This window comes from Tachyglossus aculeatus, chromosome 14 (genome assembly GCF_015852505.1).
Source record: "Tachyglossus aculeatus isolate mTacAcu1 chromosome 14, mTacAcu1.pri, whole genome shotgun sequence".
Classification (NCBI taxonomy): domain Eukaryota; kingdom Metazoa; phylum Chordata; class Mammalia; order Monotremata; family Tachyglossidae; genus Tachyglossus; species Tachyglossus aculeatus.
This window is the reverse complement of record NC_052079.1, coordinates 11,897,349-11,910,906: the sequence shown is the minus strand read 5'-3', so window position 1 is coordinate 11,910,906 and position 13,558 is coordinate 11,897,349. Positions and strand designations below refer to the sequence as shown.

General features: G+C 40.3%; 1 protein-coding gene across 7 annotated transcripts in view; it reads left to right on the top strand.

Moving 5' to 3' along the window:
- HECTD1 (HECT domain E3 ubiquitin protein ligase 1) overlaps positions 1 to 13,558 on the top strand; it is an 83,568-nt gene that overhangs the window by 20,414 nt on the left and 49,596 nt on the right. For all 7 annotated transcript variants that reach the window (XM_038756532.1, XM_038756534.1, XM_038756533.1 and 4 more), the window contains exons 3-4: positions 9,782 to 10,016; positions 13,150 to 13,377. In XM_038756532.1, the coding sequence (XP_038612460.1) occupies positions 9,782 to 10,016; positions 13,150 to 13,377 (463 nt within the window). The remainder of the gene's footprint in view (positions 1 to 9,781; positions 10,017 to 13,149; positions 13,378 to 13,558) is intronic.

The window sequence follows — 13,558 nt, the reverse complement described above, 5'->3', positions numbered from 1 at the left end:
AGTGTTTGAAATTATTCTCATAAACAAATACACCCGAGTTGAAAGGAAGTTGCTTCCGGGTTTAAATTTTCCTTGCTCTTTTTAGGAATACTTAACTTCTCTCCCCCGCTTGCCCCCGCTACTGCTCATTTAAATAAGTGCCGACCAGTTCCGTTTCTGTGGACGTTTCACTGTCAGTCACATCCTGGTACTGCTTTGTCTTTGGTCCCTTCTGGTCTTCAGTTCTATAGTGTTGAGTTGTTTTTAATGTCTCTGGAGGAAGTGATCAGTTTTATTAAAGGAATTTTGATCAGCTTTTTCAGAAACAGATACTTAATTTTTCTTACGGTTGGCTGTCTCATCTTGTTAAAATATTTTGGGCTTGATCCAGTGTTATGTCAAGGGGAATAAACTGGTCTTGATGCAAAATCCTTATTGTAAGTTGTATTAATTTTTTCTAGAGCTCAGTAACTTTGTAAGTTTTTCCTCTTCAGCGCTTTAAGTAGACCCCGGTTCTAAGTAGGTTCCGTGCCAAATGATGAATGAAGTTTGTGTCGGGTCACTGGTTCTACATCATGTTGGAATAATTTTGAGCATTTTGTCAGGCCAGAGGGAGGAAACTGATTATCTTTTTTTTAATTTAGTCTCACCCAAGGCAAGGGTACTCCCCGGCTTTAGGACAGTCTACCTAGGTCATTCTTGACTTATCTTTCACCAAAAGGTTAGGGCAGATGAAAGGACTGGGGCATAATAAACCCTACTACTTAAAAAAAATGGAGTACTGGGTCCCATCTGAACCACTCATCTCTGATTAAATGGACACAGACCTGTTGAGAAAGTAGAGGATTTAGGACTTCATTCCATAATCCTTGATTTGATTTTTGCAAAAAGAAATTAATGTAACTACTTTGTACAATTATAGGAGAATGAATTTGGTTTCCAAATAAAAATCTACATTTGAAGTCTTTGTCCCTTTCTTTAGGATAATGTAGATTTTCACATCCAAGAAATAGCTGCTCAGATAATTCTACTGTTAGAGAAAATGATGGAAAAGCTAATGGTTCTTTACAATAGAGTACTCTCTTTTCATTTTACAAGTTCTTGTTACCCTGAATCTGAGCGTTTTTGTTCCTTCCTCACTCAGTTGCGGCCTTCTGTGTAGATCCTTTTGAAAGAGTTTATAATTGTGCCTGGAAATTCTTTTCCATAAGAGGAGTAGGTCATTTAGTATGATGAACAGGATAAATGTAAAAAGAGGGCAACAGAAGTGGTAGCACTTGGAGCTTGGGAGTGTAGGAGCAGAAATCAAATAAATTGATCATTTTATTCTAACAGCCATAGTCACTTTTCCCATCGTTTGTACAGCACGTTGGTGTCAGAGCAGCGCTACTGTGTCTCTGGAAAAGACTGTCTTTCAGCCCCTCTCCCACATATGGATGATGAACGTAGAGCACTGTGCTGAGTTTTGGGTTAGATACAATATGAGCAGTTCAGACATGGTCTCTGTCCTTTGTGGGGCAATAAATACGATTGATGATGATGATGATGATGGGGCTTGGAGTCTGGGAGGGAGAGTGAGCAGGGGACATTTTGCAAATGAGGTGATAGAGGCCCAGAGAAGTGAAGTGACTTGCTCAAGGCCACACAGCGGGCAAGTCCTGAAGCTGGATAAGGAACCCAGGCCCGTCTGACTCCCAGCCCTCTGCTGTAACCCATTGGATCACACTGCTTCTCTGTTAAAATTACATAATCTCGTTTGTCTCCCCCCTTGCCTTCTCTGGACGGTAAGCTAGTTGTGGGCAGCGAACATGTCTGTCAACTTTGTTATATTGTACTCTCCCAAGGGCTCAATAAATACGACTGATGAAACACCATCAGTCTTGTCATCTTCAAAAATGTTTTCATTTCAGTAGGCAACTTTGTTGGTTTTTGTATTTGAGATGTGTTTTATGAAAGATTTCATCTGCTCAATTGAAAGTTTAATGTCAACAGGGCTATTTGTAATATGCTTTAACATGGCTTCAGAAGTTCTAACTTTTTTCTCCCTTAATACATGTGCAGAGACCCAGTAGGACACTTTTAAATAATCTTTCCAGCCTGGGTTGGTTTGGAAAAAAAGATTGGTAAGGCATGAAAAGATTTTTGAAAAATCCGTAGTGGAAAATGCACACTTCTTAATCACAAGAAGTACAGCTGAATTGTATCTGTTACTGCTTATTCCGTTAGCAAGCAAGAAATTCAGTTTCTGATATGGCTGAGGATAGATGCTCTAAATGTCTAAATTCCGAAGGGGACATAATAATAATAAATGGTGACAACCGAGCCCATAGATATACCTTTTGAGTTGTCAAACATTTTATATAAAGTACTTTAGCTGCAATTGTTATGATATAAAGAAACAACTACTTAAAATTTATCAGACCTTTTTACTTAGGCACTTCAGAAGTTCATGCAGGAAAAACAAAAAAACAAGTTAAATTATTTTGGTTTTTGGTTGTGAAGTACTAGTACTCTATTGCAGGTTTAAGATAGGTATGCCAAGGGTGAGCAGGAAAGTCCCCAATGCAATTATTTTTGTCATATCAGTATTTTCTACTGATTCTAATTTCTCTAGCATAGCATAAATGTAACTTGTAGAATTGTTTTCTTCATAATAATTACCATTAAAAAAATTTCTAAGCAACCTTAAAGTTAAACCAATCTTTTTATTACCCCGGAATTTAATTATTTTTTCTTACCTATGGGCAGATTTGGCAAAATAAGAAACACTTAGTAATGTTTGTTTCTGTGTGAAGAGTTGCCAAACTGGTTCCCAAATCATAAAGTGAATTATTTAACAAGCATATTATTGCTTCTGCGTAAGGAAACTTGATAGCCTACGATAGGCATTGGTCCTTTATTTAAAACAGTATTTGGGCCACTTGTTCAGATAATCTATTCTCCGAGCTCCAGATTCCACCTACTTAATGTTTTAGCCAAGTTTTTCTACTTGACCTTCTTAAAAGTACTTTCTTTGTGATATCTGTGGCTTGTTTTACTTTGGGCTAAGGACTTGTTTGTACGATAGTTATGCATGGGTTCAAACCAGAGAGAAATACTGGTTCATGTCAATATTAGTATCTGAGTACCTACTGTGTGTGATTTTTTTTTTTTTAAGAAGCTTAATTTTAGGAAGGTTTTCTTTTTAAAATCTGTGCTTGATTTGATGGGGCTTTAAGGTGATTTTTAATGAGTGATCTTCCTCTTTTCAAGAGTGCCGTAAGATTGAATTGGACCCTGTTTTAATCAAGGTGGGGATTCCAAAAGTTATTTTTTGAGGACTGATTTAACCTGTATATTGAGGCCTGCCTGGGCTGGGCCTGGCTAGCAGGGCTGAACCTTTGGAGCCAGGTTGAATCCACATTAAGTTAAATCTTAACATGTCTTTCTCCTCTTTCCTGTTTCCCTCCCTCGCTTTCCCTCACTCCCCGCCACACACACATTTTAGATGAGGGCCCTGGCATTCGCATGCATGTGCTATGTTGTCTTATACAAAGTTGTCCTCTAGGCTCCTGGAACAACTGCATGTATTCAGAATTGGCTAAAGAAAATGAGTTTTGGGTCACTTGTGGTTTGACCCAGGTCATTTTCGGTGAAGTTCAGCACTCCCGATGTTGGGGCCAGATCTGGGCTGATTAGATCTTGGTTTTCTGGCCTGTACAAGGCTCTAATTTAGCTCCTTAAAATGTTTTGTGTTTATTTTTTTTTATTTTGTTCATTGACCCAGTGTTGATTCTGATGGTATTCACAAACATTGCACATGAGATTGCTAATTGTGAAATTGCATAGTTAGGGCAACTGGATGACAGGTTTATAAGCTTTCGTGTCAACACCAAGGCCAGATTTGAAGTAATAAAGGAGCCAAAATAAATACCACTTCAGTGTGCATACGTAGGAGTAGTAATAATATTAAGCATCTGTTACATGCAAAGCACTGTATTAAGCAATGGGAAAATTAAACAGAATCAGACACCATCCCTGGCCTTCTAGGGTCTTACAGTCCAAGCATAGAATAGGGGAGAGACTTGGTAATTTATTACATCATCAAAAGCCAATTTGTGCCCATCTTTTTGTATTTCACTGTACTAGGCAGTATGAAAAGGAAATAAACACTCAGAAGAAATTTGCAATTTAAGGTAGACAGCATTAACAAAGCTAAGCATGTAAAGGTTATTCCGACAGTTAACCAGGTTAGTATTTGTGAAGCGCTATTCTAACCATTAGGGACCATACAAGATTATCAGGTCCGACACAGTCCCTGTCACACACAGGGCTCACAATCTAAGTAGGAGGGGAGACCAGGCATTCAGTCCCCATTTTGTATTGGAGGAAACTGAGGCACAGAGAAGTGAAGTGACTTGCTCAAGGTCATTCAGCAGGTATGGTGGAGCTGGAATTAAAATCCAGGTCCTCTGTCTGCTAGGCACGGGCTCTTTTCTCTCGACCTCACTGCCCCTGGCTGTACTTCTGAGGGGGCCCATTGGAGCTGTCATCTTGATTGCTACCTGCTGCTGTCATTAGCCAACTATCATCAGTAACCCAGGCAAGCTCAGATTGTACGAGATCACCCCCCCCCTTCTTCTATACCACTTCCACTCTCCCTCCTCATATGACAGGTAGAGGAGCCTGAAGACACTGGAGGGCCCTAAGCTCACTGCTTGCAGCTCTCTCCAGACCACACTTGTGTCCCTACTTCTGTAGACATGCTTCCTCCTTTAATACTGCCAGCCTTTCTCTAAATTAGAACAGCGTAGCTATGGTGGAGTGTCATCAGGACTGTGGTGGTTGGTAAGAGATTATTGTCTTGTCAGTAAATAACGATAGTAATAATAATTATGGTATTTGTTAAGCGCTTACTCTGTGCCAGCACTGTACTAAGCACTGGGGTGGATACAAGCAAATCCGGTTGGATCCCGCCCCTGTCCAACACAGAGCTCTCAGTCTTAGTCCCCATTTTACAGATGAGATAACTGAGGCACAGAGAAGTGAAGTGATTTGCCCAAGGCCGCACAGCAGACAAGTGGTGGAGCTAGGATTAGAACCCGTGACCACAACCTGGAGTTAGGATTAGAACCCATGACCAGAACCTCTGCATTTTAGGAGAACTGGATATGAGAGGAAACCTACTATTTGAGGAAAATGGCATGTTCTTAAGATGAAGTTGTGGAATCTTTTGAAAATTTTTTAAACTTACCATCTTTGCGATTTATATAGAGAGTAATCTGGAAATAATAGCCCTCCAAATTTAAAATCTCTATTTTTTTCTTTGTTGCTAATGAAGTTGAAGGTACCCATGAAAACCATAACCCCATAACCATTCCTCTCCTTCCTCTCCCCCGCCTCCGCCTCCCCATCCCCCCACCTTACCTCCTTCCCCTCCCCACAGCACCTGTATATATGCATATATGTTTGTACGTATTTATTACTCTATTTACTTATTTTATTTGTACATATTTATTTATTTTATTTTTTTAATATGTTTTGTTTTGTTCTCTATCTCCCCCTTCTAGACTGTGAACCCACTGTTGGGTAGGGACCGTCTCTATATGTTGCCAACTTGTACTTCCCAAGCGCTTAGTACAGTGCTCTGCCCACAGTAAGCGCTCAATAAATACGAATAACCCAGTTGGTGTAGTGTAGCTTAGTGGCAAACAAATTCTTATCTAACTGCCACTGTGATTTTATCCTAGTGTATGACTTTTTGGGAAGCACATAGCTTTAATATAGCTTTGAACTGAACTTGGTTGGTTCTTAGGAAGCTAAAGATTGCCAAGGGAGGATTTTGGTTATTTTACAGAACTGCATTATTAGTTTCTAAAATACATTATATATGATTCAGTTTTGAGAAAGCCAGCTTTCAGAACAGATTGAGAGAAAAGTAGGAATGAATTATGAGAGGTGCCCTTGATGTGATTGACTTTAAACGTTTATAGCTAGTGTTCCCCTTTGGCATGTCTTCAGAATATTAATTTGGGGCTCAATATAAATAGCCATGAAACTCTCTGAGGTGCATAAATTTTTATAGTTGTCATTATTAAGTTTTCATTGAATGTCTTAATCATTTCTCGTATGGAGACACTTTAAAACGTACTATTTCCATCTCATGGAGATCTTGGACTGTGAGCTCCTTGTCGGTAAGGAGCATGTTACCACCTCTTTTGTATTACACCTGGTACAGTGCTCTGCACACTGATTTATGGTGTAGGACTGAATTTTTTAATTCACTACTAAGAAATGAGAGATTTAAAATATTCCAACACCATTGGACAGGAGTCCCCTTGCCAGATTCCCACCATGAGTATCCATTCACCTATCCAGGCACTGAAAAGCAATAAAAGAGATGGGGAAATCTATCCAGGACCTGGAAGAGGTCTTGGACGCAGTACTTAGAAGGACTATAAAACTCTAATTACGTGTAATATTTTTTGTCAGAGTTGAAAATACAAGAAAGTAAATTCAAGTAGAGGTTTAAAACCACAAAATAAGATTTACAGTAGAACATTCCAAAATTGATCATCAACCTCCAACTCCCTAGCCTATCTTCCCTCACCTTAGTGAGGGATAGGGACTTCTTAACTGTCTGGAACCAGCTCCGCAGAAGTAGATCGAACCCCTTTTCACTCCACTAGCACTAGGAGAGAGCTTGAGAGCTCTCTCCTCTCCACCCAGGGTCACCCTTTGCTGTGATAGAAAAAGGTAATGGGCCAGCCCCTTCGCTTCCCGGGGGATGTAGTTTCTCCTGTCCTCTGTAACAGCCTTTATCAGGACCTTTGGATGATTTGAACACAAAGACCTGTCACCAAAGACTGACTGACTATGCACTACAGCAACAGGTTAACCAGAGGTTGGAGAAAGTTGTGAACTGGTATTAAAAAAAAAAAAGGTGTTTTTTTTCCCCCTACATTACTGTTATATTAAAAAAAAGAAAGAAAAACTGGAAGAGAAAGCCTCTGGGAAAGTCTGTCTTCCTGCTCTGCACGCTGATTTTTCTACTGATTTTTCTTCTACTGCTGATTTTTCAACTGCTGATTTTTCTCCTATGTTCATGGAGTGGATTTACCTCTGATTTAAATGTATGTAATAGGAATCCCACACAGCAGGCTGGACAATCCCCAAAAGTTTTATGTAGGCCAAAGATGAAAAGAAGTAAAATATCTCAAGCATTGTAATAACCATAGAAGCAACTGAAGTATGTGCAGTTTAACCTGAACGATGCATTTAAGTATTACAGAGCCCTTTGAAAAACTGCAGTAAAAACTAGAAAAAAACTTGCATAAATCTCAACCCCAGGTCAGCAGTACGGCAGATAGCAGTATTTTTTTTTTTAAGGAATTGAAATTAGAGTGTCATTTAACGTCACTTAATGCGTAGAGTGAAGGAAACAGAGAATGGAACGTCCTGGAAAAATAATGAGATTGGCAGAAGAAAAACATTTTAATCAGTTTCCCACTTGGCTGATTTTTGTTCTTTTTTCCCACCTGCCAAGAATTGCTTAGAAGATCACGATTATCAGCCTTCAAATTGCTGTTGAAGGGAAAGAGGCCAAATCTTTGGGTAACTGCCTGTTTAGATGGGGCCCCCTGGTAGCTGGCAGCCCTAATCACACAACCACCTCCGTGGTTGCCCATCCATCTCCGCCTCAGACAGAAATTCTTTAGCATTGACTTTAAAATACCCAATCACTTTGCTCCATCTTATCTTACCTCACTGATTTCCTACTACAACCTAATGCCAACCTACTCACTGTACCCTCCATCTTGTTTACTTTATCAACCCCTTGCCCACATCCTGCCTCCAGTCTGGAGCTCCCTCCCCTTCATTTTCAACAGACCGTCACTCTTCCCACCTTCAAAACCATATTACAACGTCATCTCCTTCGAGAGGCCTTCCCTGCCTAAGCCCTCATTTCTTCAACTCCCTCCTTTGTGTATCACCCTCTCACTTGGTTAGTTTTGTCAGCCCCTCCGCACTTTCGTACATATCTGTAATTCATTTACTTATATTGATGTCTGTCTCTCCCTCTAGACTATAAGCTCCTTGTGGGCAGGGAACGTGTCTACCGACTTGGTTTATTGTACTCTCCCAAGTGTTAGTACAGTGCTCCGCACATAGTAAGCACTCAAATATGATTATTCACACCCATGGGCCATTGGAATGGGGACTGCAAAAGTGTTATAGCTCTGTTGTGCTTTTGAACTATTAAAGGCCAGGTGGGGAATGCCACCCTGCCCTATCCGTGCTTTAATAGCATGTACAGAAATGGATCAAGAATGATTTGACTTTCAAAACCTTTTCTATTTCCTCCTGTTTTCCTGACCTCACACTGTAAACCTTGCAGGATCATGTGATCCATCTCATCCTTTTTGTTGAGTAACACAGAGGGCCTGCTCTCTCACTTAGCAAGTAGCTGAATCATCTTCGGCCTACGTAGAACTTTTGGGGATTGTGCAGCCTGCTGTGAGGGATTCCTATTATATATATTTAAAATCGGAGGTAAATTCACTCCATGAACATAGAAGAAAAATCAGTAGTTAGCTGGCAGAGCAGGAAGATAGACTTTCAGTTTTTCTTTTTTCTTTTTTTTTAATACGTCATACAGGGGAAAAAAAAACTTTATTTTTTAATAGCAGCTCATAACTTCCTCCAGCCTTCCTGCATTTACTATGGCTTTTAAACATCTGCCATTCTGCATCTGATCATGAAGGTTAATGTCATATTATCCATTACTGCAATATTATTTTACTTTAGCGTAGGCCCTTGAATCCAAGTTTAATTTATTTCAGGATATGGGCCAGAGGGTCCATGTTAATTTTCAGCAATGTTTTATAAGAGCACTTAACCCCGACCCCTTTTATTATTTCATCTCTCATTCCACCAGATCCTTTTCCTATTTCTGTTTTGCACAGGACTCCTGTGACTGCATCTTGTGTTTTATATTCCTTTTTATGCAGTATTTGTCTATCCTTATGTAGAAATAGGTACAATAAAAACAAAGTGATTTGAATTGAGGCAGTTTTATAATGCAGGTTTTCTTTAATACTAGGGCAGAACATCTTTGAGGATGTGCCAGGATTAAGCTTAGTTTCTTATTGTCTGTACTGGGCAGTCTTTAATAGTTATAATAATTGTGGTACTTGTTAAGTACTCACTATATGCCAAGCACTCTACTCAGCACTGGGGCAAAAACAAGATGATCAGGTTGTATATAGTCTGTGTCCCACATGGGGCTCACTGTAGGAGGAAGTGAATCCTCATTTTACAGAAAGGAAACTGAAGCCCAGAGAGGTGAAGTGAGTTGCCTAAGGTCACACAGCAGGCAAGAGGAAGAGCTGGGATTAGAACCCAGGTCCTCTGATTCCCAGGCCCATCCTCTTTCCACCAGGCCTAGCTACTTCTTATATAAAAGCAGTCTTTAAATCAAGTGCCCCTTTTTTCCTTTTCTTACAGACTCCCTTGCTGCCTGTTTCTATCACCCTCTTGACAAGACTGTTAACACAGTGTAGGCAAAACACTTTCTTCTTAGGCAGGGCTTACTTTTGGCGTCAGTAGAGACGGCAAAGGGAAGAAACAGGGAGTAAATCCTGCACCGAATTAATGACATCTTACTGTAGTAATAGCATAAAGACACAGTTTATAGTTACAGCATTGAGCCACAATAAAAATGAACATTTTTGAAAAAGATATGCAATGTAGATGGCATTATGGGAATAAATGTTTAACCGGAGAATACATGCATAACAGTCTCCTCTTTTCTTAATTACAGATGCCCTCCTCGAACTTTCTTACCAGCACTCTGTAAAATTTTTCTTGATGAAAGTGCTCCAGACAATGTGTTAGAAGTAACAGCCCGAGCCATAACATACTACCTGGATGTGTCAGCAGAATGCACTCGGAGGATTGTGGGGGTAGACGGAGCCATCAAAGCACTTTGTAATCGTTTGGTAGTTGTTGAACTTAACAACCGGACCAGTCGAGATTTGGCCGAGCAGTGTGTCAAGGTGGGTCTGGTTTATAAAAACTCATATTTTTTTTTTCCTTGTTTTGGGTGGGAGTTTGGTCTTCTGGAAAGAGAATGGAGTTTGGGAGATAGAGGACCTGTGCTTTAGGCCCAGTTTGGCCACTTCCTGCTGTATTGCCTTGGGCAAACTGCTTCACTTTTCTCATCTGTAGAACGGAGATAATAATAATACCTGACTCTAATTCACAGAGGTAAATGCGAAAAGCGGTTCTTAAAATTCAAGGTATTATCATTATCGTTATAACTAATAACAACAACAGTTTATGTTGCTACATGTGAAAGTCAGTTTAAGGATAAATCTCATCTAACTAAACTTCCCACTGCTTACTGTGGTGATTGCCAAATTCTTCATGTCACACGAAAGAGCTTCAGTGGCCGTGGGTGGGGGAAGTGGGGAGTTGGTCACGTAGAGAGGATTCTAGTGAGTAATCCTGGCACTGCTGCAACTCCCAGGTGTTTCTTAGCAGGATGACGTGAGTAAACTCTAAACAGGGCAGGAACATGGTGATACCATAGGATTGTAGGTCTGGGTTAGACCCACTTTGGCTCCTTTGTGACCCTGGCCAGTGACGGTGAGCTGCTCACCAGAGCCTGAGAAATCAGAAGTGAGGGGTGGAGGCAGGTAGAGGGGCAGTTAGTCAGCTTCACCAGTCAAACAATGGCTATTTGTGACCAGGAGCCTTTAGTGTTTGAGATAGGAAAGAAAATGTATACAGATTTAATACAAACATCTCAGGGTAGAAATTTTAAACACACTTTAAGTATCTAAAATATTGTAACCCTTTCCTCCTGATAGTTGAATGTTTTTGCATTTTTATCGTTAGGAACATTTCAGTGTTTCCTGTAAACTGACACATGTAGATGAATTCATTCATTCATTCAGTCGTATTTATTGAGCACTTACTGTGTACAGAGCACTGTACTAAGCGCTTGGGAAGTACAAGTTGGCAACATATAGAGACGGTCCCTACCCAACAGCCGGCTCGTCTACTTATAACTGTGGTAGGCCAAAAGGAATATTTCCCAAGTCTTGAAGTTGAAAGAAGGCTTCTCAATACAGGAGTTGAGAAAGGACCACATCAGATTACTTTGCTGTGGCTAAGTGGAAAGAGCACGGGCTTTGGATTCAGAGGTCGTGGGTTCAAATCCCAGCTCCGCCACTTTTCAGCTGTGTGACTTTGGGCAAGTCACTTAACTTCTCTGGGCCTCAGTTCCCTCATCTGTAAAATGGGGTTAAAACTAATCCCTTGTGGGACAACCTGATCACCTTGTGTCTCCCCAGTGCTTAGAACAGTGCTTTGCACATAGTAAGCGCTTAACAAATACCATCATTATTATTAACTCCAGTGCTGAAAAACTCGTATGGTGGCCTTTTTAGTAGGAAACACCTTAATCTCCAGTATTCCATAAGCATGTATAGAATGGGAACTCTCCCGATCCATTTCTCAAACTTTAAAAGAAGTTTCTAGTAAGCCTCCCCACTACCTGTGTCTAAGCTCTTGGATCTCCTTCTACCCCTCCCCGGCCTCCATACCAAACAAAAATTATAGGTCAGGGACAACAGAACTGAGAGGCTTCCCCTAGGAGATACTGGGTAAGGTGGAAGGGATTCTGGAAGGGGAGTCATGGTCTCAGAGCCAACTGACTTTTCAGATCAACACCTTCCTTATCCCAGTTGGCCTTCTGGGACCAGTCTTATTCCCTGGCCTAGTTCCTCCCTGCAGCACCGTCTTTCTGAGCTGGGAAAGGGCCCCTACTTCTCCTACTCTAGTGTGAAAAACCTTCCACAGTCTCTAATTTCTATCCCCTTTTTTCCCACCATTTAGAAAGAGACTAGCACTCCAGGGAGCCGTGACATCAGCTTACCCAAGCCAGTTCCAATTAATAGTAGGGGCTCATGTCAGCGTGTGGTTATGTTTGTTCTTCCGTGACTGTTTCTAGTCCTCTTAGGATCTGCTAAGCTTTAGGATCTCCGTAAAAGGTCATTTTGGGGTTAGGCTACCTTGAGTTCAGATAAACTCTTGGGGATTCTGAACTCAGAAAACTCTTATTTGCATGCATTGTGCTGGATGGAAAAAAGGCCAAATTTTCTTTTTGTCTGTCCCTTGTCTCTCCAGAAGAAGGTGAATAAAGGGAAATAGTTCTTGACAGGGTAAAGGAATGAGTTGTCCACCTGATTTTAACTCAAGTCCAACTCCTTGTAGTCCTCCTCTCATTTACTTTGTTTTTTCATGTAGTAGGGAGTAGGGCGGTCATTTTGGTCTTTGTTACAAAAAAGGTTCTTTATTTCCAAACTGTGTGTAGCTACTTTTGAATTTTACTGACAATATTTGGATCAAATTTGCCAAACCATAGGATCAAAACTTTTTACATCTTCACAGCTGACTTCCAGAACCTCTTGTGTTTGTGTCTTTATGCCTCTGACTTGAGAATTCTTTTTAGAAAAGAATTCCTTCAATATGTTTCAGGTTAAATAAATATAAACCAACCCTCAAAAAGTTTACTAGCATTTCTGCTACTCAGGGCAGAAAATAGTTGTGGGTTAAATGATTAACTGGTTGGTTGACATTTCTGAATTGAGTAATGTGGTCAGAGTTGGGGAGGAAAGTGAAATTTTGACTGATAAAAGGGATGAGGGACTTCTGAGGTGAGAGTTACGGTAATACGGCTGTTTATACTTAGTCAGAATGCATTTATGTCTCAAAAGAGAACAGAAGTAAAATATTTCCTTTTAGGGATTTTAACCAAGTATATGCAAAGTAAAAAAATTTGAGTTGGAGAAAGCATGAAGTAATATTTAAATTGCCATGATGTATTGTAGTAGTGATGGTATTTATAAAGCACCTACTTTGTTCAGAGCCGTATTTAGCACAGGGGAAAAAATGCCCTGGAGAAAAGTGGGCCCTGGTCATTGTCCCTCATGGGGCTCATAACAAATGTTCATAATGTATAAAGTGATGCTAAGTCAGTTTCAGTTTTTCTTTGAATTCGTAGTGTTAGAATATTTGGATAAATTTAGCCTTTGGAAGTCAGCGTAATATTACCTGAAAAGCTTTGATCTTTTTGGCTAAGTTCAGGATCTCATTTTACCAACTTGATTTTTATGTTTTCAGGTATTAGAACTGATCTGTACTCGGGAGTCAGGGGCTGTATTTGAAGCTGGAGGCTTGAACTGTGTGCTGACTTTCATTCGGGATAGTGGGCATCTGGTTCACAAAGATACGCTGCACTCTGCTATGGCTGTGGTTTCAAGATTGTGTGGCAAAATGGAGCCTCAAGATTCTTCATTAGAGATCTGCGTGGAGTCCCTGTCTAGCTTATTAAAACATGAAGATCATCAAGTAAGTCTAGCTTATTAAAACATGAAGATCATCAAGTAAGCTGCTTCACACAGTAAAGGGGTAGACTTGTAAATGATGCATGTTTAAATGATTCAAGTAAAATATTGAGAAGCAGTAAGTAGTGGGGCTTTGTGATGACTCCCTTACTGACAAGGCTTTTGCTCCTTACTACCGTTAATAT